This window comes from Delphinapterus leucas, chromosome 7 (genome assembly GCF_059928025.1).
Source record: "Delphinapterus leucas isolate spDelLeu-1000000601 "Yukka" chromosome 7, BTC_Dleu_Yukka2, whole genome shotgun sequence".
Taxonomy (NCBI): Eukaryota; Metazoa; Chordata; class Mammalia; order Artiodactyla; family Monodontidae; genus Delphinapterus; species Delphinapterus leucas.
Genome location: NC_143135.1, coordinates 94,634,908 through 94,659,621, shown reverse-complemented (window position 1 = coordinate 94,659,621; position 24,714 = coordinate 94,634,908). Strand labels below are relative to the sequence as shown.

General features: G+C 50.2%; 1 protein-coding gene across 3 annotated transcripts; it reads right to left on the bottom strand.

The window, feature by feature from the left end:
• Nucleotides 1–6,631: 6,631 nt before the first annotated feature.
• Nucleotides 6,632–22,648, bottom strand: IL10RA (interleukin 10 receptor subunit alpha). Of its 3 annotated transcripts, none has more exons than XM_022559225.3 (7): nucleotides 22,503–22,648; nucleotides 20,309–20,423; nucleotides 19,514–19,704; nucleotides 18,268–18,437; nucleotides 16,367–16,514; nucleotides 14,230–14,351; nucleotides 6,632–11,185 (listed from the first exon to the last, which is right to left on the bottom strand). In XM_022559225.3, exons 1-7 carry the CDS (start codon nucleotides 22,567–22,569, stop codon nucleotides 10,259–10,261), a joined length of 1,740 nt encoding a protein of 579 aa, XP_022414933.1. In that variant the 5' UTR covers nucleotides 22,570–22,648; the 3' UTR covers nucleotides 6,632–10,258. The 3 variants fall into 3 exon arrangements, with proteins under 3 accessions (XP_022414933.1, XP_022414934.1, XP_089771703.1); XM_022559226.3 differs by lacking the exon at nucleotides 22,503–22,648 and adding an exon at nucleotides 21,414–22,480; XM_089915577.1 differs by lacking the exons at nucleotides 19,514–19,704; nucleotides 20,309–20,423; nucleotides 22,503–22,648 and adding an exon at nucleotides 19,349–19,412.
• Between the last annotated feature and the right edge of the window lie 2,066 nt (nucleotides 22,649–24,714).

Here is a 24,714-nt window from a genome sequence, read left to right as displayed (position 1 = left end):
CCTGGGCTTCAATTTCAGCATCTGGCAATCGAGGACTGGACTACTTCTCCAAGGTTCCTCTCTTTTACTTGAAGGAGAAAAAGAGTCTCACCTTCTCATCTCTGTACTCTCTGTGTTTAGCACAGCACCTGTCACTTGGTAGGCATTCAATACACAAAAGAGGCAAGTATAATACAAAGTGTAGTTATAACTCTCTAACTCAGGAGGTGGCAGCTGAAAGGTGATGGCTGCAGTTCCCTTAGACCCTGATGGTTTAGGATCCTAAATATTACTCAGTCTTTCTTTGACCTTGGCTAAGTCTGACCAGCTCACGAGACTGGACCATTCCCGACCGAGCCCTTCTTGAGCAGGAAGGTAAAACGCTAACATTTGCTGAACAAAGATCTGTGCAAAGCAGGGACTTCAAATGCACTGTGTCATTTCATCCTCCCAGCCTCACAGGTGAGGGAACAGAGGCTCAGGGTCTGGTGAAATGATTTGCTTAAGGCCAGGCAAGAATGTGTTGTCTTTATAACTCTTCCTCACTTTTAGCCTCTGCCCAAGCTAGCAGCTCCCTGAGCTCCCTGGCCCCCTCGCTCTGGTCTCTAATCTCTTTTCCAGGTCCCCTGGTGTGGTGAGAAGGGCTTCTCAGAAGCCTGACCTCTTCAGGCCTTGTCCTCAGCCCTGAGCTTCCCACTGACCCATTCCTCATTCTTTCTTTTATTTTTTATATCCCCTTTCACCTCCAAATCATCAAATTCTGCGCATTCTTTAGGTCATCTCAATTTTCACTTCTCCAGAGAAACTTCTTCAACATCTATGGATCTTCTTGTCTTCTGAGTTTTAATTACAAATACTCTCTGGCTACCATAACTTAATTATTGATCATTCCCTTGTATTTATTCATTCATGCAGTTTCTCTAATAGGCCAGGAACTGTGCTAGGCACTGTGCAGGAATCCAATCTCTCTTGAGATTAACCTCGCTTTCTCCTATTTGATGGGTACTTTTTGCAGCAAAATTCAGATCTTATACTTTTTCTGAGTTCTTTATGGTACCTTGCATGGCTCTGGCCATAGCCAGGAACTCCTCAGGAAATTATGTTGAAAGATTCTTCAGTCTCTTCAGGGAATCTTGGGTGTTGCTTCATCCCTGGTCCAATCCCAGGTACTCGGAAAACCAAAACTTTCTATTTTCTCTTCCCGTCCTCAATCATGTTCAACCCTTTGATCATCAACTGGTACAGATCTGGAGAAAGTGCTCACAGTGACTTTTTCTATTTGAGAGATAATGGCCAAACCCATGAAGTAGCTGGACAGGTGAGGGGGGAGCTCTGCTCTCCTGTAGCTTCCTTTTCAGCTGTAATGACCTTGCTCCATGCCACTGACCACGGATGGAAGGCCCAGTGTCTATGGTGTCCCTCTCTCTGGCCCAGGGTTCTGAGAACCTCAAAGTGGGAGTAGATGAGTCTATCATTACTTTTTTAAAGTGCTTAGTGATCAAAAACCATCTAGAAACAGTGATATTTAAGCAGATCTGGTACAAAACAGGAAGCCAGTGGCCTGGTGAATTCTCACACTTGGGGACCAGAAGTGAAAATGTTCTGTCTGCCCAGAGCAGCAACAGGCCAACAAAACAACAGGTGGGGAAGTGCCAGAGATCCTGGTAGACTCCCTGTCTCTTGGCTTTTTCCTGCAGAGACATGGGGGTAGTCTCCCCATCCCCAAAGCCTAGGATGAGGTTTCTCATACACAAGCAGGGAGCCGTAGAGAGGCAGAGGGGTGGAAAATGTAAGAAGCCTTATCTTCAGGTCTAGCCCCAGGAGCTGGTGGGTCCCAGGTGCCTTGTTTGTATAAGGCTGCCACTGGACTTAAGGATTCTGAGGCCCCTTCCAGCTGCAAGGCTATTTCAGAGTGTGGGTGACTTCAGTTCCGCAGTGCTGGGGGAGGGAGGCAGGGGAGGAGGTAGGCAGAGACACCTCTGAGTGTGTGTGTGTGTGTGTGTGTGTGTGTGTGTCCACTGCAGAGGTGAGCCAAGGAAGAGATGGATCGTGTCTTGTCACCGGCTGTATTCCCAGAGGGCCCGCCCATGACAGGTGCTCAATGAATGTTTGCTGAAGGGGTGAATGGCTGCATGTTCAATGTTTTCACGGTCCCTTGCCTTGCCCCCTCACCACATCCCCTTGCTCTAGGCTTCCTGTTTAGTCTGTAGCCCTGAGTCCCTCCAACACCTAAGAGCTATAGGGTGAAAACAGCAGAGAAGGGAATAATCATGGTATAATATGATGAAGCTGAGAAGATGATGAGCCTGAAAAATCAAATTTATATCCTGACTGCTTTCATTTCAGATCAGTCTAATGTCTCCCAAGTATACATTCAGCCTCAGGCTACCATTACCACATTGCCATCTCATATTTGGACATTATACTACTTCAACATCTTTCACATGCTTTTCTCTGTGAGGAAATCCACTCCTTCAGGCATTCATTTATTCATCCAAAAATGTACTGAGCACCTATGCTATATATTAGCCATTGGTTGGGTGTGAAGGATACAGAGAGAAATCAAGAGGAGTCTCTGCTCTCCAAGAGCTCACAGTGAAATGAGCATGGAATGTTGTATGTTCAATGACAGCAGTATGCCCAATGCATTCATGAGAGGAGTCAGATTGAAGATTACTCTCTCCATTTGGCAGATGAGAAGACTGAGGCATGACAAGATTGAGCTGGGTGATGGTAGAACTCAGGTCTCCTGAGTTCCATTCCACTCCTGAGCATTCTTTCCACTCCCTGGGTCTGTTGCCTCTTCCCTTTTGCCCTTGGGGCATCTCCAGACCAGCCACCTTGGCTTGGAAGCTCGTCCATGGATTGGTCCTTTCAGCCTGGGTGGACTGATGGGCACTTCCTCCATGTGAGGAAGTTTTGCTTTCTTCACTCCATTGTATCATGCCACACAGTGCTGGTTCTACTAGATGTGTGGTTTCTTTGCCCCAGGTTTGAACTGTGGGCTCCGATCTTACAATATCTCAAGTTTTGGAAGTCTCCCAAGTCTCACTTAGCATAATCTAATAAATCGTATATTTTACTCCTTTCAATTTAGTCCAACAAATGTGCATTGAACACTCTAGCTGGACCAAATGCCCGTCCTATGGACCGCTGTGCACATCTCCATCACAGCACGTTCAGCTGATGCTTCTTATGATCCCTTACGTCCTCTTGGCCCCACCCCTGATTCTGGCCATTTCTGAGTGGGCTCTGACTGACTTTGTGCTAACCAGTCTCTTCTGCAGTGCCCACTGCACATCACTTGCTTTCTGCCCTGGCTCCTTCTGTTCTGGGGGAGCCCATGCAGCCCTGTTCACCAGCAGCCCGAGAGTACAGATGAGTCAACGTCTCTGGGGCAAGCCTCAGCCAGTGAAGTTCAGGAGCTGATGGATTAGGACTTCTACTGTCAGTGCTCAGGGGACAGTTGGAAGAGGCCTCTATATGCTCCAAGAAACATTCCAGTGGGATCAGGGTCCAGTTGCTCCCAGCATGACCAGCCTGATAACATATTCTTGTTTTGGCTTTTCCTTCTCCTGTTCCCTCACCCTTGTTCCCTCTGATTGCCTTCTAAATAAACCACCTGCCCACAATTCCTTGAATCAGGCTCTGCTTCTGGATGGGGCAGTCTAGGCTAAGACAGCACTTACAGCCTTATATTGTAAGTCTGTGTTCATTTATTTACTTGCTCATTCATTCCTTCAACAAATACAAACTGAAGTTGGGGGATGTAGGAGTGAACAAAAGAGATAAAGTCCCTGTCTTTACAGATCTTATATTTTATTGGGAGAGACAGACTATGAGCAAATAAACACATAAATCGATCATGTCACTTCAGATAATGATAAGTGCTCTGAAGGAAATAAGCTGGGGATAGAGGGATGAAGTAGAGATGGGGCGGATACTTGGGGAGGGTGGTGAGGAGAGACTTCTTCAAAGAGTCTCCATTTGAGGAGACATGTGAATTAAATGAGGAGGGAATGCAGGATAAGACCTGGGAGGAACAAGGGCAAATGACCTGAGATGGAAATTAGCTTGAAGCAGAGTGGGCAGGGGGAGGCTGCAGCAGGTGTGTCGAGAGAGTGGGCAGATACCAGCTCATCTGGATTTTACCACCCATTTGGACCAAGAGCAAAGGAGAGGGCTTCCAGCAGGGGAATAACATGACCTGAGTCATATGTTATAAAGATCACGTTGGCTACTGCACTAGAGTAAGTATACTGTACAGATCATGCTGGATTACACTAACGGAGCCGGAGTGGAAATAGAGGGGCAGGAAGGGGATGAACAGTGGTCCAGGTGAGACATGATAATGGATTTGACCAGGATGATCATGTGGGGGTGGTGACAAGTGGTTGGGTTCACCATCTATTTGGAAGGTGGAGCTGATGGGACCTACCTGACGGATCAGATGTGGGTTGTGAAGGGATGACTCCTGGTTTTTTGTTATGAACAACTGGGTAAATGATGGTGCCATTTACTCAGGAGGGGAAGACTGGGGGAGGAATGAGTGTGTGAGGGAGTCAAGAGTTCTGCTGCAGACATATTTTTGAGATGCGTGCTAGACATCTAAATGGAGCTGCTCAGGAGGCAGCAGAGTTAGGGAGAAGTCCTGCTTGGGCATTTGGAAGTCACCAGCATCCAGATGGCATTTAAAGGTATGGACTGGGTGGTACCATCTAGGAGCAGTGAGGAGAGAAGGGTTGAGTTTAATAGAACAAGCAGCAAATCATCAAGTTATTCTCGAAAGCAGTGACTCTCAGACTTTAATGTATATGGGAATCACCTGCAACTTGATCACCTGGAACTTGTTTATTAAGCAGGTCCCTGGGAACTAGCCTTAGAAATTCTGGGCCTTGAGGAAAAGCTTAGGAAGACAAGTACCCCCAGGTGATTTGAGTGCCCTGGGGGATAGGTAGAGGGGTGCCTAGGATTTGCATGAAGAATGTTTCTGTTCTCTCCAGGGCCATCATGAGGACTTAACCTCCACCAGCCCCTCCTTCCTTGTGCAGGTAGAGGTATACAGGTGTGGCACCCACACCCAGACCTTTGCTCGTCATGTACCAATCTTCACCAGCACCCCTCCCTGTGCCTACTCCAGAGCTAACCAGCCCTACAGATCAGCTGATTTACTAAAAACCCTCAGCTGCACCCTTGTGATGGGCTGTGATTGTCCAAGGAACAACATGGCACCAATGACAGTGGGGTCTGCAAGACAGGTGCCCAGCATAGGCATGGCTAAGAGCAGAGGAATGGCAGCCTGCTTTTCCTCTAGTTGGGCGATCATGAGGTGAGTATTTTAACTGTATATTGGCTGCAGAGGAGCTTGGTGGTCTTCTCCATACCTTTGAATGAGAACTTGACCTAAGTGGGTCATAGCACAAACGCTTTCATATCCGAATCCTCAGCTCTGAGCCCTCACCCAGTGCCAGGCCTGCCTTGCCAACTGCTGGAGGATCGTCTCCTTGGCTGACCTGTCATATCAACTCCAGAACTCACCATCTCCCCCTTTCCCCCATGCCCATGTCTCCCTTCCATGGCCATATTTCACTTTTCTCATCATCCACACTGAAGTATGATTAGTACCTCTGATTCCTGTTTCTCTCACTCCAGGTTGTCATCAAGTCTTGCCAATTCTCCCTTCAAATTGTCTTTTGAATCTGTCACTTCCTCTCTTCCCACTGTCCCTGCTCATTTAATTGGATTATTGTTTAAGCCTCTGTCGTGGACCGAATGTTTGTGGTCCCCCCATTCATATGTTGAAGCCCTAACCCCTAATGTGCTGGTATTAGGAGGTGCGGCCTTTGTGATTAGGGTTAGATGAGGTTGTGAGAGAGGATCCCTCACAGTGGAAAAAGTATCCTTACAAGAAGAGGGAGAGAAACCAGAGCTCTCTACCACCCCTACCCCCATCCCATCCCACTATGGAAGGAGAAGGAGAAGGGGCCATCATGAATCTTTAGCCTCATCTGCAAGTCAGGAAGAGAGCCCTCACCAAGAAATGAACCTGCCAACACCTTGGTCTTGGACATCCTGGCCTCCAGAACAGTGAGAAATAACTGCGGTGTTATTGAAGCACGGTGTTTTGTTATAGCAGCCTGAGCTGACTAATACAACCTCCTGTTCAGTTTCTCTGCTGCTTGCCTCCATCTCGTGTGTGGACATTAGTTTCCATGATGGCACCTATCACTGACTATAGTAATGTGTTTGTTAGTCTGTTGAGTAGCTTGGTGATTATCTTCATAAGCAGAGGTGCCCTCCATGAAGCTGCACATCTTTTGTTCACCACTCTGGACCCAGGGCCGAGTGCCATGTTGGGCACATAGTACATGCTTAATAATGTGTTTCTTGAAGAAATGAAATGCCGACAAGGAATGCCTCCAGCAGTTCACCCTGCATTCTGCCTGGTTCCTTCTGACTCATGCCAGGGTGTATTGACCCTGTTGTGTACTGACCAGGGTTATCTTTCTAAAACACAGATCTCACCTCACCCCACCCTTGTCAGTGTTTACTGGGCCCCAGCACCCGTTTTGAATGTTTACGGGAGTGAAAATGAAGTTAAGATCAAGCTGATATTGAGGTGTGGTGGCTCATCAACAAAGGTGATCATAAATGATTAATAAAAAATTTTTAATTGTGGATTTGCTTTAAAAGAAACCCCCAAACCCATGAGCACTACAGGAAATAGATGAGTCATGCCTTCTAGTACCTAGTGTCCTCTAGACTGGGGTTTGATAAAATCAGCCTTAACTGCTAGAACTACCTCACATGGTTACCAGTGTGCTGTCCCAGGTGGGCACAGCAAGACCCCCTTCTTTGCGACCCTCCACCTGCACTGCCCTGTGGGCTCCATTCAGTGCAGTGGGTGGGACCATCTCAGGGGTGGTGTGTGTCCTGTGACCGTGTGTGCAGTGGGAGTGGGGTGGGGAGGGATGGAGATCTTTGGGGAAAGACGAGGCAGACTCTTTGACTATGGCTATTTACAAACTCGGGAAAACAGAGTTCAGTAGAATGCCCACTTCCCATCTCCTTACTAAGAGGAAGTTCCATTAGCTCATAGAAATGCAGAATCACCCATCCTTCAGCTTAGAAAAGCCCTCGAAGGAGGTTTCTCAGTGTAGGAACAAACGGGGTCATCTCTTGGAGACTTCATTCCAAATTCCCAAGAAGCCTGGCAGTGTCTCACTGCTGTTTGGAAGAACTCTCTCAGTTTATCCCATGGCCCTGGCCGTGCTGGGTGGTCAGAAAGCAGCTTAAAAGAGGAGGAGACCCGGCACAAACTCCTACTCCTTCCACATAAGGGAAGCCTGCTGCAAGAGCTCACGTGCTTGGACTCCACTCTCTCCTTTGAACTACTCCATGCTTCCTCTCTTCCATCCAAACTGGCCTCAGTTCCTTGAGAGGGATTCCTCTTACTCTCTGAAACTTCCTATTCATGTCTCAGCCAGGCTTCATCCAACCTGCCCCAGAGGCCTTTCCCTTGGGCAGACGCCATCTCCAACACTCATTTCCAGGAGGAAGTGACCAACCCCATACACCAATTTGACAAGGAGGCCTTCGGGGCAAAAGTCTGAGCAGGTCCCAAAGGTATAAGATTAGTCAAGTTCTCTGAAGATGACAGGATCAATGCTTCCCCAGAACTGGTTATTTTCTCAGAGTAAAAAGGGAGAGGCATCATCAGAGATGACACAGGGGAACAGAGATGTGGTGTCCCCGACCACCTCCTGGAGGATCCAGGCTGCGACAAAGAGCAAAGTGTACCCCAAACTCAGGCCCCAAGCCCTGGGTCTGCTCCACCGGCTGGGCTGAGCTCGGGGAGAGCCTGAAACCCACACGTGGCTTTTTGTGGAAGGGGGAGGCTGCTTTTAGAATTGAATGCAGATGGCTTCTGCACTTACGAGAAGCACTGCTGGGACACACTTCCACGTTGGGGGGAACAGCTGGCGGGGCTCCAGGAATGCCTGGTCTGCTGTCTGCCTGGAAGGGAGGGGCTGTCGGGTCTCCTTTCAAGTTGTCAGAATTCACATCCAAAAGATAGTGTTTTCTGTCCCACTGTTTCCTTTTCAGTCTTCTTGAAGAACCCTCTGCATACTCTCATTTACACTCATTTTCATTACCTTTCATTACATTACATGCTCTATACCTTACGTTGCATTCATTATCTTTCCTCACGTACTCTTTCAGCAATTTCGTTACATAACATACATTTTTCATGATCTCTTTCATTTTCACCTGTTTCCAAGAAAAACTGTCCATTTCCCTATACAGCTTTAAATGTAACTCTTCATGTGTGATCTCATTTAAACCTCCTGACATCCCCATGAGGAATGATTATTCCCATTTTATAGATGAAGAAACTGGAACTTAGTAAGAAACTTGCCCAAGGTCACAGAAAATAAACGTTAACATGACGACTTGGACCTGATTTGAGCCTAAGTCCTCAGTCTTGGTAGCTTAAAGTGACATCGCACATCTACTCATCATTCTCGATCGTCAACAACTTGATGCCTCTACCAGCCACTGTGTCATCAGAAATCTGATTGGTTTCCCAAGATTCCTGTGGCTCTGACAATTTATTGGAAGAAAGAACACATGTCACTCATTTACAGAGCCTGTGTTCAAGGCACATTCACATCCTCGTCCTCAGTGGAACCTCACACCCTTATGAATGAAACAAGTCAGACAACGTTTTCTGGTTTCATAGATGAGGAAAAGTGGCTTTCTCAAGGACACACGGCTAGAAACAGTGAAATCAGAATGAGAACTCCTAGGCTATCAAAATACCCAGAACTCTTTCCCTGTATCTTGCTGCCTTTTCAATAAATAAATGAACAAAATAAATAAATAAACCTTCCAAGGAAACGCTGAGAAACCCCTCCTTCAAGCCTGTTTCTAGAGGGAGTTATTATCGGACTGGCGCCTACGAGCTTCCTGGCAGAGTGGAAGGGGCTCTGGCTGGATTCCCTGGGCCTGATGTCTATTCCCAGAATGCCACGGAGAACACAGGGCCGAGGATGACTTGGGCGGTGGGCACGCCCCAGGCCTATCACCCCTCCCAGGTTCCCTGCCCACGGATTGTAAACTGGCTTTGCAGACAGATTCTAAACTGACTGTGGGGAAGCAGGGCCCACACCTGCCCCCTCTCTGGGCCCAGGGTCTGGTTGTTCTCTCAGCACAATGCCATGCACTCTTGCTACATCAGTTAGCCTGCGGCATGGGAAAGAAGCCAGCTCTGTGAAGGCATGGCTTCCTCCCTACCCAGGGTCAGTTGGGGTTGGAGATGTTACCCCAGAAGCCAGCTTGGCTATCATCCATCCATCTAGAAGGGTCCCCTAGAGATTCTTTACGTCACAGATGGGATAACTGAGGCCCTCTGAGAAGTGGCTGGCCCAAGGTCGCACAGCTGATCATTGAACGGAGACCCTACCCCAGTGTCCTGTCCTATAGCTGGATGTCAGCAGCAAACACAGTGCAGGTCCTAACCCTGACCCTCTTGGGCAGATAAGGTGGCGTCCAAGCCTAGAGGCCACCTGAAGGCCTGAGTTTTGACCAGTACAAACACCCATGGTTTCGCTGGTACTGTCAGCAAGATGGTGTGGGCAGCAGGGTGAGGGTAGTGCATGGCTTGGCCACTCCAAGTGCCCCAGGGGGATGCTGCTCTATTTGCTTGAAAGAGGGTGCTGTCTGCAGATGGACACAAGCCATCCCCAGAGCACTGGATTCTGAGCCAGAAGACCCCTTCTGCATCTCAGCTCCCTTTGACCCCTGCTCCCTCTTTTACCTCCTAGAAATGGCCCCTGCAGCGAGGCCCTGAAGCTTCTATCCTCTCAGCCCTCTATCCTGCTGGAGGCCCTGACACATGGCTGGCCTCAGCAGGGCGGCCTGGCTCTCTGAGCTGACTTCAGCCTGGTGGCCTCACCACAACTCCGAAAGGCCCCATGATTCCCCTGAGCAAGTAGCCCTTTACAATATGGGAAGCGTCCCAAGGAGATCTCTGCCCTGCCCTTCTCAGTTCTGCCAGAGTCTGCAGGGCCCCGTCTGCAGAGGAGGCCAATGCCACATATGTACCCTGTGCTAGTTTAGTGTCCTCCTGCCCTGGACTCTTACCAGGCCTGGCGCTGGCCTCACTACGCTTGCAGAAAAGTGCCCAGACTGGCCTCGTGCTTCACTTTCATCCCCTGGGGCCCCTCTGGGTCCAGGCAGGGTGCAGCGGAAACCAAAAGCAGCCCTCTGGCCTGAGTCACTCACTTGAGTGCAGGCTGGAGATCAGTGGCAGGGCGACCAGGTCTGAGTCGAAGCTGCCCAGGAGACCGCCTGGGGCTGCCACACAGTCCAGAGGGGCAAGGTCGTGGGCAAAGCTCCAGTCGGATGCTCCAAGGTCACCACAGCGGGTCAAGCCCAGGAGTGACCAATCCTCAGTTGGTGGGTTCCACTGTCCAGCTGGGGCCCCTGAGGGAGTGAGAGTCATTTCTGGGGGGTCCTGTTTCAAATAGCCCTTGGCCAGGGCTGGTAGAGGCCAGTCCACCTCAGCATCCACGCATGTCCTGAATTTGGGGCCAAGGCCATCTGTTGAGGAGGACTCTTCTTCCAGGCCGCCTGCCTCGGCTGCCCTCTCCTCCGGGCACCGGGTCTGCTTCAGGTAGCCCTGGAAGGCCCCTGCAGCTGGGTCTTCTCCCGCAGCCACCTCCGGTCCCAGGGGACTCACATGGCCCAAAGCTGAGCCACCCTGAACATCCTCAGGCTGCCCCTCAGGGTTCTGGACCAGGCCAATGCCACTGTCAAGCTGGTCCTGGCTGTCGCTCCCCGCCTGCGGCGCCCAGCTGGGCTCCGTGCCAGGACTCAGGCTGGGCTCCTGCAAGCAGATCCCGCTGTCTGTACTTTTGCTGCCGCCGCTACTGCAGCTGTCCTCCGGCAACCGGGGCGCCCCCTTTCCCAAAGTACCCCCAGCCTGGGGGTGGGGGGCAGGGAGGTGGAACTGGGGCTCGTCAGTCTGCAGGGATGGCTTGGCACTGCTGAAGCCACTGTCCGTGCTGCCGTGCAGCTCCGAGTTCCTCAGCTCTGGGGACACCTTGGGGAAGGCCTGCTCATCGAGGGGATGAATGGTGTCTTGGGTCTCTGGGCAGGAAAGCTGGCTGATGAGGCTGAAGGGACTGGGCTTCTTGAAGACCTGGGGAGGAGAGGGTAGAGTGAGGGGTGGGAGGGTCACCCGCAGGAACCCGCCCCAGTGTGGCCAGGGGAGGCCAGGGGTTCAGGAAGTACTGCTCCAACAGAGGGGTCCTGCAGAGCCTGGAGTACACTGCCACTTGTCCTTTTGGTTTTGGTTCAGAATTGAGTTTTCCTCCTCATGCAATTCTCAGTTTGACTCAGGCCAGATACCTAAGAAGCCTGTATTCTTGGAGTTCAGACAGAATGACAGGCAGAATGGGAGGCTGCAGGGAAAGGTGAACATTCTCAGGAGGCTCCATCAGCAGTGCTTTTCAAACCTGAAAGCAGGCTGGACCCACTGAGATCTAGAAATGTGTTTCAGACTTTTTTCCACTGTGACTCCAAGTAAGAAATATGTTACACAATAACCTGTATATAAATAGCCCATAAATATATAACTCATATATGATTGAAACCAATTTCACAAAATAATACTTATCGTTACTACCTGTGCACTGTGATCTATTGTATTGTCCTGTCCTATCCTATCCCATGTTATTCATTTCAGCTCTTATAACGCTGGATGTGAGACACCGAGTTAATTTCTTCACTCCCTGAGTGACTCACATAAACACAGCCTTGCTGCAGCGTGGGGCAGTGAAACAAACAGAGCTAGCAGCTGAGGGGGCCTCGCTCCCCATTAATTGCCCAGAGGCCCAGGGAAGTCACTTAACCTCTCTCCCCCTTGCTCTTGTGCCCCAGCCGCACTGGTGTTCCTTTTGCTCTGGACAGTGCTGTCTCAGGGCCTTTGCACAGGCTACTCCTTGTTGGAATACTCTTCTCCTAGCACTTTGTATGGCTGTATCCTCCTTATCGTTCAGGTCTCAATTCAGATGTCATCTCCTCAGAGAGACTTTCCCAATCACCCTTGCTAAAGCAGTGCTCCAGACATTCTCTTCCCATTAACCCAGTTTATTTTTTCCTAGCACTTAGTTCCTGGAGTTATTTTTTTGTTTTCTGTGCCCCCACGTGCACACACACACACACAGTCCCCAACCCCAACAGAATAGAAACTCCTTGAGGGCAGGAGTCGTCTGTTCTTATGGGCCACTCTGTTCCCAGAGATTAAACTGAGCTGGCACATAGTAGGCACTCCAAAGGTTTGTTGACTGACTTACTGAGTCACTGTTGCACATCTGCCCTTGTTCCTTTTGTATGTGATGACTCTAATGCAACTCTTATTGGTTGGATCCCTATTGATATCATGTGGCTTGGTGACTAAGGATGTGTATTCTGGAGCCAGATTTCACGGGTTCAAATCCCAGGTCTGCCTCTTATCAGCTGTGTCACCTTGGCCAAATCATTTATCCTCTCTGTGCTTTAGTTCCTCCTATGCAAAATGGAAGTAATGACAGTATTGCCTTCTCAAGTTGTGGTTCATGCATGTAAAATACTTAGAACAGTGCCTGGTACAGAGAAAGCACTCAATAAACACTTGGTGAATTGAGTTTTACTCTCTAATAATTCTCTAAAGAAGTATTATTATCTCTGTTTCCTAGAGGAGAAAACTGAACCTCAGAGAAGTTAAATGACTTGCCCAGTGTCACACAGCAGCAAAGAACAAATAAATCTGGAATTGGTACTCAACTGTCCTGATTTGTAATCCCCACTTGTTTAACAATGCTTTACTTTGATAATCATTGAAGATCAGATCAAAGCAGCTAATGAATGAGAACAAGCAAGTGCATGTGAAGGTGCTTTGTGCTCTCTCAGTTATTTATAAAGTTAGTAATGGCTGTGATCGTTAGAGGAAGGAAACTGGGCTGTACTTATCTTGAGGACGAAAAAACTCATGAGGACAAGTCAATTCTGTGATCCAAATGTTCAGAAAGAACAAAAAAAACAGAGGTTGCTTGTCATGTCCTTTGGCATTTTTGCATCTATGTCCATTTCACTGGTTTGCATTAAACTTAACAGTTGATTTGTTGGCTGCCCCACCAGACGTAATCAAGCCCCTTGGGACCAGTGGCCACATTACTCAGCTTTTGCACGTTGTATTTGCTTGGTAACTGTAACTCAGTAGCTACCTCTCTCTTACTAGATGCCTTTTCCCAAGCCCAACTAAGACTCTCCCATCCAGTGGTCCTTTCCTACCACTCTGCTGTCTAGTTACCCATCCCTGAGGGCAGGTTCCTTGGTGCACTCACCAGGCAGCCCCACCCCTCTTCTCTCCCCTCCATCCCCATCCCAGAGTTCTTACTCAAAATAATTTCAGAGGGCCTCTGTCTCTCTCCTTATTTTTCCTAGAGATCCTGGGATCCTTGTGGAGGGTCCCCTTCCAGCTGTGAGCTTCCCTGGGCCCTGGTCTCCCTGAAGAAGCCCACCCTTACAGCTGAGCCCTTGACCATCACAGTAATGTCAGCTGTGGGGACCACCTTTGGTCCAGTCTGAATCCCAGGCCAGAGACGGGCTGTGGTCTGGAAATGCTGCTCAATGTGGCAAGCTGAACTTTGGAGGCCGGCTGACTACAAATGCGGTGTTTGTCAGCACTGTGTAGCAAGAGGATAGGCTGTGGGAAGGTCCGGAGATGCTCGCCTCTCAGCATCACCTCTCCGCTCTGCTCTCTCCCACACTGACAGCAGCCCTTTGTCTGCCTGTTCCAGAGCACCCATCGCCAGCCTCTAGGGATGGGAAAGGCTGGGCTCCGGCCCTGACTCTTCCTGGCTGTGGGACCCTCTGCGTGTAACAATCTCTCTACGCCTCAGTTTCCTCAGTTGTAAAGTGAGGCTATAACTACCTGACTCCGAGGTACTAATGCACAGGGGCTGGTTTGTGGCCAATTATTGGCAAATAGTAACAAAATGGCGCATGGCGGGTTGGGATTACTGTGTCTTATCTGGGCCACTATAAGGCAACATTCTCCGTGCTGGGCTTGGCATTCAAGCCCTCCCTCCGCCCCCATGTCAGGGCTGAGGGTACACGGCCTGCCTGGGAGGGTTCTCCCTGCCTCCCGGAGTCCTGGTGGGGCCGGGAAGGATGGGGCAGTGGCCTCCCCGTGAGACTCACCAGGACGGTGGGCAGCTTCCCCCGGCGCTGCACATACAGCTGGAGGGCCAGGAAGAAGGCCAGGGCTCCACAGAGCAGCAGGACAAAGGTGAAGAAGATGCTGAGGTTGGTCACGGTGAAATCTGTGGGCCCAGAGAGATGGGTTTATAGCCTGGTGCCATGGGATATGGAGGGGCAGTCCCCGAGGATCCCATGGCCCCTCTCAGGAGCCTCTTGGTGAGGGGCCGAGTGACCCCCCCCCACATCCCCCCCAGGTTACCTCTAGGCCACAACTCTGGAGGCCATGCCAGGATTCTTGGGAGTCCCTGCCTGGCCCTCCAACCTCTGCCCTGAAGGATTCCCTCACTAGACACATGGCCTCCAGCCCTCTGCACAAAACTCACATGAAGGCATACATAGCGGTGGGGAAGGATGGTACAGCAGGTAAGAAGGGAGGCTTTGGGAGCAGCCAGACCTGGGTTCAAATCCCAGCTCTACCACTTACTAGCTGTGAGGCTGTGGACAAATTAGCCTGTCTGAGCCTTAGTTTTACCATCTACGAAATGGGCAAAATAATAGTGCCTACCTCATAGATGGTTGTGAAGCACACAGCACTTACCACGAACCAAGCCCTTTATAATAGTCCCCCCTTATCTGTGGTTTTGCTTTTCGTGGTTTCAGTTACCTGTGTTCAACTGTGGTCCAAAAACATTAAATGGAAGATTTCCAGAAATAAACAATGCATCAGTTAAATCGTGTGCCGTTCTGAGTAGCATGATGAAATCTCACACTGCTCCACTCTGTCTGGCCCGGGACATGAATCATCCCTCTGTCCAGCAGATCCCACCCGTGAGTCACTTAGTGGCTGCCTCAGTTATCAGATGGACTGTTGTGGCATCCCGTGCTTTTGTTCAAGTAAACTTTATTTTACTCAATAATGGCCCCAAAGTGCAAGAGTAGTGATGTTGTCAATTTGGGCATTCTCTTAAATTTTTGCTTAATTTATAAACTAAACTTTGTCATACGTATGTATGTATAGAGAAAAAACATAGTATATATACATGCTTTCAAGGCATCCACTGGGGGTGTTGGAACGTATGCCCTTCAGATAAGGGGGGGGACTACTGTACAGTGTCACCTGATTCTTATAACCACCTTAGGAGGTGAATACTATTATCGTCCCTATTTTTATAGGTTAGCATCCTGAGGCCCAGAGGGGTTAAGCAAGTTGCCCAAGGTCATATATGTCATAAGTGACGACGCTGAGATTTGAACCTAGACCTGTATACAAAACTACTTCTATATCAGTGAGTGGATGTTGAAAAGCTCTTAAGGCCGCCTGGCACACAGATGGTGCCTTCCTCTGCTTCAGTAAGGCAGAGTGAGGCTGAAATGACAATGAGTTTGTGCGTGTCTGCCATAAACTGAAATGTACTGCAGAAAAGTAAGGAGTCCCTCTGGTCATTGCTGGACGCTGCCCACACTGGACTGGGCACTCCCAGCGCACTGACAGTTGGCATGATTCGCTGGGCACTTGACATATGTTGTCCTGAGTAGCTAGTTACAGCCTGCTCTGGGCACACCCTGTCTTCCCAGCCAGACTGTAAGATCCTTGTGGGCAGAACCACAGCCTTCACGTGCCATATTCCCTTCCCTCCCTCCCCTTTCCAGCACTGGGCTGAGAGCCTGGCACAGTATTTGCTGACTTTTGCAGCTGTGGGGAGGAGTCAGCTCAGTTCTGCTTTCCTCTGAGGGGGAGGAGGGGAAGGTCGGAGAAGCCCTTGGTGCCCCCAGCTCTAAGAAAAGACAGCAGAGGAATGTAACAAACAGGAACCACCACAGCTGGCTGAGGAGAGCTGCAGAAGGGCTCCTGGGAGTGCAGCTGGGCTCCAGTGGAAGCACCCGCAGAATTGGGAGACCTGGCTTTGTGGCCACACCCTGGAAGTTGCTTATAGGTACTGAGCCTCAGTTTCTGCATCTCTAAAATGGGGACAATAGGAGCTCTTTCATAGAGCTGTGTGAGGATGGAGAGCTGTGTCGCAGTTGGGGGGCACCTAGCACAGTGCCCCACATCGGCAGCCCTCAGTGGAATGCTTTTCAGACGTGAGAGGCCCTTCCTGCCTCCCTTCTGCCCAGACAGCAGCCCTGACCAACTCACACTGCGGGGTGAGCACGATGCACTCCTCCTTGGACCAGACCTCCTTGTTCACTCGGGAGCTGACAGATGGTTTCACCCTGACACAGAACTCTCCCACCCCTCTCGGGACTGGGAGGTTAAAGTTTTCATGTTTTATCTTGTCATGGGACTGAAACGAAAACAATCAGAGCAGTAAACACGATATCCTTGTTCCATGCCACATGCAGGCTGAGAGCCGAAGGGGCCTTTAGAGATGCTCTAAAGCACTGAAGGCCAACCCCCTTTAGTGGTCTTTTTCTAAGATAAAAAACCCTGCATTATCGAGGCAGCCCAAGATCTCTGTGATTACCATAATTTAGTTTGTATTAAAAACGAAAAGGAGCAAAGGAAGCCATAAACAAGGCGAAAAGACAACCCTCAGAATGGGAGAAAATATTTGCAAATGAAGCAACTGACAAAGGATTAATCTCCAAAATATACAAGCAGCTCATGCAGCTCAATATCAAAAAACAAACAACCCAATCCAAAAATGGGCAGAAGACCTAAGTAGACATTTCCAAAGAAGACATACACATGGCCAACAAACACATGAAAGGAGGCTCAACATCACTAATCATTAGAGAAATGCAAATCAAACCACAATGAGGTATCACCTCACACAGGTCACAATGGCCATCATCAAAAAATCTACAAACAATAAATGCTGGAGAGGGTGTGGAGAAAAGGGAACCCTCTTACACTGTTGGTGGGAATGTAAGTTGACACAGCCACTATGGAGAACAGTATGGAGGTTCCTTAAAACACTAAAAATAGAACTACCATACGACCCAGCAATCCCGCTACTGGGCATATACCCTGAGAAAACCATAATTCAAAAAGAGTCATGTACCACAATGTTCATTGCAGCTCTATTCACAATAGCCAGGACATGGAAGCAACCTAAGTGTCCATCGACAGATGAATGGATAAAGAAGATGTGGCACATATATACAATGGAATATTACTCAGCAATAAAAAGAAACGAAATGAGTTATTTGTAGTGAGGTGGATGGACCTAGAGTCTGTCATACAGAGTGAAGTAAGTCAGAAAGAGAAAAACAAATACCGTATGCTAACACATACATGTGGAATCTAAAAAAAAAAATGGTTCTGAAGAACCTAGGGGCAGGACAGGAATAAAGACGCAGACGTAGAGAAGGGACTTGAGGACACGGGGAGGGGGAAGGGTAAGCTGGGACGAAGTAAGAGAGTGGCATTGACATATAAGCACTACCAAATGTAAAATAGATAGCTAGTGGGGAGCAGCCGCATAGCACAGGGAGATAAGCTGGGTGCTTTGTGACCACCTAGAGGGAAGGGATAGGGAGGGTGGGAGGGAGACGCAAGAGGGAGGGGATATGGGGATATACGTATACGTATAGCTGATTCACTTTGTTATACAGCAGAAACTAACACAACATTGTAAAGCAGTTATACTCCAGTAAAGATGTTAAAAAAAAAAAGAAGCAAAAAGGAAGTATTTTATAGATACTGAGGACCATCCCAGAAGAGGCTAGAATCAATTGTGGTTGAAAGGAAAGAGGATGGATTTTGCAGATTCCAGATCCCCCATTTATGGGAGTGTGCTTGGGCATTTTCATAGCCTCTGAGAGCTTCATTTTGCCATCTATAACATGGAATAAAATCCCCACCTGCAAGAGGGTTGGAAGCAATAGTTATAACATCTCCTGCGCTGCCTGACACCTAGTGGGCACTGTCTTCCCTGCCACCTGGCAGAAGCACAGGTTTGAGGGCTCAGGCCATCTTGGCTCCCCCCACTTGCCCCACAAGCTCTCTCGACTCTGCTGGAAAACTTCCCCAGGGGTACACAAGTCACTTCCGGCCCAGGTGACAGGGAAGCCTGGCCTTGGGGAATCCCATACCTTATATTGTCCTGGTACCTTGCGAACCTCAATCTCATACTCCCGGAAGTTGTGGAAGATGCTTTCATATGTGTCGCCTGCAGGGGCCATCTTGGGCCTGGGGAGCTGGATCACCCCAAAGATGATGCCATCGTGCATCTCTAGCTTCACGCCGGCAACTGTCAGAGTCACTGAGTCGGGAGACAAAACCATGAGGCCTGCAGGCTGGGGAGGGCCTGGGCACCCCATCCATACCTGGCCTCCAGGGTCAAGCTTTACCCACCCTAAAACCTGGGCTACAGGTTTCTCAACCTGGCAGAACATAAGGATATCCTGGGGAGCATGTTAAAAATGCAGATGCCCAGACCCACTCAAGACACAGTGAATTTGAATTTTGGAAGCTGGGCCCCGGAGACGTCTATTTTTTTTATTTTTTATTTTTTTGCGGTATGTGGGCCTCTCACTATTGTGGCCTCTCCCGCTGCGGAGCACAGCCACTCCGCGGCATGTGGGATCTTCCCGCACCGGGGCACGAACCCGTGTCCCCTGCATCTGCAGGCGGACTCTCAAACACTGCGCCACCAGGGAAGCCCAGGAAATGGCTATTTTAAACACACTCTTCAGTGATGTTTCTGCAGCCAGTGGAGTACCGGCCTGTGGGCAGGCATTTGGGAGACAATGACCTCCAAGAGCATCATTCTGAATTCTGCAGAGCAGCCTTGCCACACACATAGAGCACAGTCAGTCCCAATCTGCAGAAGGAAAGAATCCCATCACATTTGGGGCTTATTCTTTTCTCTTCTCTCTGCAGAGAGAAACTCCCAACTTTGCTTCAATAGCACCTCCCTGCTTCAAAGCCTCACACCCTGACCCCGAGGAATTCATTCTTAAAGGGAGGAGGACCTGATCGAAATTCTGCCTCCAGCTTGCTGCCCTATGCTGAGTGCTTATGGATTTGCTTCCCCTCCCAGAACCCTACAAGTACACCAACCTGACCCTCGTGACTCAGCTGCCCCAACTCACCCCCAGACTTCTCTTCTGTAGGATAAACAACTCCAGTTCCCTTTTAAATCTTGAATAACTTGGCTATTTTCAACTATACCTTCTCCAAAGTCCTGACTCAGGCTTGTTTGGGCAACTAAATCCCCAGCCAGGAAGCCAGGCAGATGAGGCGAGCTATGGGAACGGAAAGAAAAGTTCTAGACTAGAGCTTCCAGCCGGAAAGGACCCTGAAAGCCATGTTTTAGGTCCCGGGGAGGAAAAGCACCTTCATCCACAGAGAAGCGGGTGTTGGGATAGGTCCAGTTTGAGTGCTGGCCTCCGTCCACTGCCCGGACTCTGGCTCGGTAACCATTGCTATGATACAGGTCCAGGGTCTGCATGGTGAGATCACAGGACAGCACCAAGGTCTGGCTACAGCTGCGGATGGGGTTCCAGTAGATGGGCTCTACTCCATACCTGGGGAGATAGCGGGGTAGGCATTGGGAGAGGAACTTGTGCTCAAACCTAACTCCTTTAGGAGGGAAGCAAGAGGCCAGGGGAGAGCTCTCATGACGCTATAGCCCTCAGGGTATTCCCTTTAGTCCGAGGCATCTAGTTGCAAGGGGATCTCCCTTGGTTCTGGGACTCTGTACCAATTTCTCTGTGCTCTAGAAGACTCTTAGATTGGAATACGAGTAGCTCAAACGCCAACTTATCCAGGGAGACTTGCCACTCCCTGCAACACAGCCCAATTCCGCCTTTCTCCCAACCAGATCTGTAGTCCTTAGGGCTTCCTTGTTCTCCAACTGGCTTATGGATGCTTTTCCTGTTTTTCCAATAACATGGAAAAATCTTGAGGATAAAGGCAATACCTTGGCTTTCTCCCCCCGAGCTTCCAGCACCCTACACCCATATGAGACTTGATCAGTACTTGTCAACTGATGGATATGTGCCAGGGTCCTTCCTGGTGTCACTTCAGTAACAAGGCAGGTATCTTCCCATGTCAGGGTGGGTAGAAGGGGATGGACTCACCCACTCCCTCACTCACCTCCCTCCTTTCTCCATCCTCCCTTTTGCTTACCGCAGGAGCTCCACTTCATAGTAGGTACTTTCAGACTGATTCGGGATGGGAGTCCAGTGGAGGACGTGGTAGAAAAATTCTGCTTCAAACCATGCAGATGAAGGTCTGGGCAGTTCTGTCCGCAGGGAGAACAGTGTCAGTACCAGAGCTAGCAGAGGTCCCCTTCACCTCCCTGCCAGGGAGGAGATGATGGTGGTGATGGTGGCAGGCATTCTAACAGCTCCCATTTACTGAGTGCTTTACCTTGAGCTGAGCACTCAGCTAAGTACTTTACATATATTGTCTCATTTAATTATCACAGTAATCCTACAAGGTAGGCATTTATAACCCCAATTTTGCCAGAGAAGAAATGAAGGTTCAGAGAGGTTAAGTGACTTGCCCAAGGTCAATGGGGTAGTAAGCGGTAGAGTGGGCCTTTGAATCCAGATGTGTCTGATCCCAGAGCTAGTATAGTGTCCTTAAATCGCTGTCCTGTGCTGTAGGTGATCAGAAGCAGAAGTGCTGGTTGAGAAGAGCCAAGGTGGGTGTGATGCATCCCAGGCAAGCAAGCAGGGGCTGAGGGCTAAGATGTGCCCACAATGAGCTCTCTGATGAGCCGGTCCCTGGCTCTGCCCAATCCCTGTCCCTGCTCCAGCCCCATCCCAAGGCCTGCTCTCCATCCCCACACCTGGTCCCCACCCTGGTCCCAGCCCTGGCTCTAGCCCAAGGCCCCCCTCTCTGGAGTTCTTTGGGTACACAGATATCCTGCTAGTTGGCATCTACCTGTTTCTCTTCACAGAGCCCCAAGCTGAGTGCTTGTCCCATCCCCCCACTTCTAGGAGGGCTTTACTGCAGCCTTAGGCTGAGTAGGACAGGCAGCCCTGGGTCTAGACTGGGCTGAGGACGTTTCCACAAAGAGCTGGCACCCCTGGCTCCAAGGTGATATATACTAAGTACCAGTGCCTCTCTCCACCTCCTGTGTTCCCCTCACAGCCAGCTGCACCTCTCACCATGGGAAACTAACTTCAAGAGCCTCAAACTAGCACTTGCTAGTGTGACTCAGACAAATCATTTAACCTCCCTGAACTTGTTCTCTCATTTGTAAGAATGTGATAAATACACCTACTTTAAGAGTCTTGCCGATCGAATGCAATGAAGTACGTCAAGGCCAATACCCACATTCAGCTCCTCTTCTCTCCTCCTCGATCCCTTAATGTCTCTCCATCTGACAGCGACTCCCAGGCTTCCCTTGTTGTCCAACTTCTCATCATCTCTCTAATAATGCTTCTTTTTTCTGACTGTCATCCTCACTTAGAAAGCACATCTGTCCCGGTCCCTTGCTTTCTTTCTTATACTGTCTTTGATCCTCAAGTCTGTGTCTCGATTTCAAAACGGTATACGGAAAGTGAAAAACACAGTGGGTCATTGTGGTGTTTGGGCTGCACATCCCCAGCTCAGCTCTCTATCATGTGAATGGTGACTGCATGTTTTACTTCGTATTCTGGCGTCATGTAGAAGCAGTTTCAGTCCCTGCTCTCCCTGCCTCCGCTCCTGGTCCCTCCGGCTCCCGGCCCTTTCATTTTCTCCCTTCAGGGTTTATTCTTTTCAATTGCAGAAACTTTCCAGGATTTCTGGCTGGGTTAGGAGAGCTAAGGAGTAGCAGTAGGGAGGAGGGAGGCAGGTGGCAGTGGGAGAGCACTGGGGGCTAAAGAAGGAGAAGGGATGATCCGATGGGGGTGACAGGTAATAGTGGGGGAAAAGTGCTGAGATAGGGTGACATGGCACGGGGCAGAAATAGATTAATCGGAGAGCTAAGGGAAGGTAGAGTCAGACTGAGATCAAAGTAATTCCCCCGAGGGACCAGCAGTCTCTTCATTTGAACTAGAACAACAAAAAAGCCAGGGGTAAATTTATGACTCACAGGGAGGCGGGTGGACGGTGACTTCGTGGGGGGGTTATTTAACTTCTCTATCCATACTTCCCCCTCCCCTAGTCAATCTCAGTCTCTTCCACGTCCACAGCGGGTGAGCCTGAGACCCAGGCTTGCCAGAATGAGGGAGATCGGGGAGTGGGGAGATAATGGGTGCCCCTCTCCGTAGAGGGCCAACCAGACGTGATTCTCCGTGGGACTCAGAACTTTAATGTAGGAGTGACGACCGGTAGGAGAGGGAGCGGGGTGGGCGCGGAGAGGTCAGGGCTAGACCCCGATCCTTACCGTGCGTGCGAAAGCCGAGGAGCAGGCTGAGGAGGGCCGCAAGCTGCACTATCAGGCGCGGCAGCATCCTGGTCGAGCCGCATCCTCCGGAGCGGGAGCAGAAGCCAGAGCCGGGATGCTTGCCTCCAGTCGCCGCTCTGCGGGACTGAGACTGAAGCCTCCGACCGCCTGCCAGGTCTCGCCCCGCTAGGCTGACGTCATAGGGGCGGGGCCTCGAGACGCCCCGCCCCCGAGCCGCGGCGTCAGGGAGCCCGAGCCGCGGCGTCAAGGAGCCAGAGCGGCTGCGGAGCGCGGTCAGCCCAGGCAGGTGGAGGGGAAGCAGGGGCAGGGCTTGTGCATGCTGTCCCGGGGCGGGGGCCGGGCTCTGGGCAACTCTCACCCTCCTCGCCTCCCGGGGCCCTCGGTGTAATAGGGTGAAAGCGGTCTGGGTAGCCTGGAGGGTGTGTGTGTGTCTGTGTGTGTGTGTGTGTGTGTCTGTGTGTGTGTGTCTGTGTGTGTGTGTCTGTTGCGGTGCAGGTGGCGAGGGACAGCCTTGTCCCTGTGGGTGCGGAAGGTGGGGTGAGGGTGTTAGAGCAAATTTTACGGAAGAGTAGGATTGGGATCCGCAGCTGCTCAGAGTTGGGAAGGAGATTGTCTCAGGTGCTCAGGGGATGTGTGAGAGGACACGTGTGGGAGCCTCGGAGCTGCCATGTACCTTGATGTAGGGCTGAGCTAAACCAACAGTAAAATAGGCAGTCCTCTACCTGCTTAATATTTTGGAAGGGGTGCCGACGACGTCTTCCAGCCTTTTTTGGTTTCCCTCGCCTGCCTGAAATCTCATGTTTAGAGGTTTTTTGTCGTGGTCCGAACGGGAGTTGGAAAAGAATTTCCAGACACAAGGCAGAATGTAAAGAATATAGAAGTTATTAGAGGGAAGGGTCGCCGCCAGAACAGCGGGTCGACCTCCTAGTAGTCTGGGAGAGTCGAGCCAGAGCATGTGCTATTGATCAGTTTTTATAACCAGAAAACAAAGGAATGGCCCGAGGTGAAAATTTCGTTTACTGATTGGTCGAGGCACATATACCTTCCTTCTACAGGGTGGGAGCGGGACAGGGCATATGCCTTTCCTTATTTGGGACAGGTCCCGTTTCCCAGGTGGGCTCAGAAATTTCCTAACCATTGCAACATGGTGGGGAGGGCGATTAAGAGTCCGGTAGGGGGTGTAACGCTGACACTTTTTCAGGCAGGGTCGTCCTTTGTCCTTGAAGCACCATTGTCCTTGGAGCACCACATTTTTTTTTTTTTTTCCTGCTGGGTAATAGTGCTTCGGAAGAACTGGGTAAACGTCATCAGTCACTCATACCTCTGTCAATTGGCTCATCTGACGCTTCACTCCAGGTGCACGGAAGGTATCTGGGCATGGGAGACAAACTGTCCACTTCACTGTTGTTGGGTTGTGGCATGTGCTTCAGACTATGTGTGTGTATGGGGGGCGGGGGGTGGGATGGAAGTCCCATCCTGTATCTGAAGATCTACCTTGGGAGAAAGACCTCATTTTTAAAAAAAATTATTTATTTAATTTATTTATTTTTGGCTGCATTGGGTTTTCGTCGCTGCGCACGGGCTTTCTCTAGTTGCATCGAGCGGGGGCTACTCTTCGCTGCGGTGCGCGGGCTTCTCATTGCTGTGGCTTCTCTTGTTGCGGAGCACGGGCTCTAGGCACGTGGGCTTCAGTAGTTGTGGCTCGTGGGCTCTAGAGCGCAGGCTCAGTAGTTGTGGCACACGGGCTTAGTTGCTCCGTGGCATGTGGGATCTTCCCAGACCAGGGCTCAAACCCGTGTCCCTTGCATTGGCAGGCGGATTCTTAACCACTGAGCCACCGGGGAAGCCCAGGACCTCATTTTTGGATGGTGGTCGGTGAAGGTCAGGGATGCACTGGCCACATGGATAGTGAAGAGTGGTATATGCAAGCCCAGCAGGACACATGGTCAGTCAGGGCTACCCTAAGTGGACAGCTCTTGTTGCCACACTCTTACATCAGCCTGGAGGAAGAGTCCCAGGGTTTTTAATGTGTGAGGATATTTTTTTGCACCCTCTGTTGCTCAACTGAGAGATTAAAAGTTAGCCAATTGCTCAGAAGTACCCAGGCATGACCCAAGGGTGTGGCTGCTGTCTGAAATGACTTCTTAGTTCCCGTTGACCTTTACAAGGAGTATGCTGTGCTGTGTCTTTC

Bases quoted from the DNA above. Each gene is read 5' to 3' on its own strand.
- IL10RA (XM_022559225.3), bottom strand. From the start codon at position 22,569: ATGCTGCCGCGCCTGATAGTGCAGCTTGCGGCCCTCCTCAGCCTGCTC. The intron at 19,705-20,308 runs GTAAGCAAAAGG...CTATCTCCCCAG, and splicing joins TATGAAGTGGAGCTCCTGCG to GTATGGAGTAGAGCCCATCT. The intron at 14,352-16,366 runs GTGAGTTGGTCA...CTGGGCCCACAG, and splicing joins CATCGTGCTCACCCCGCAGT to ATTTCACCGTGACCAACCTC.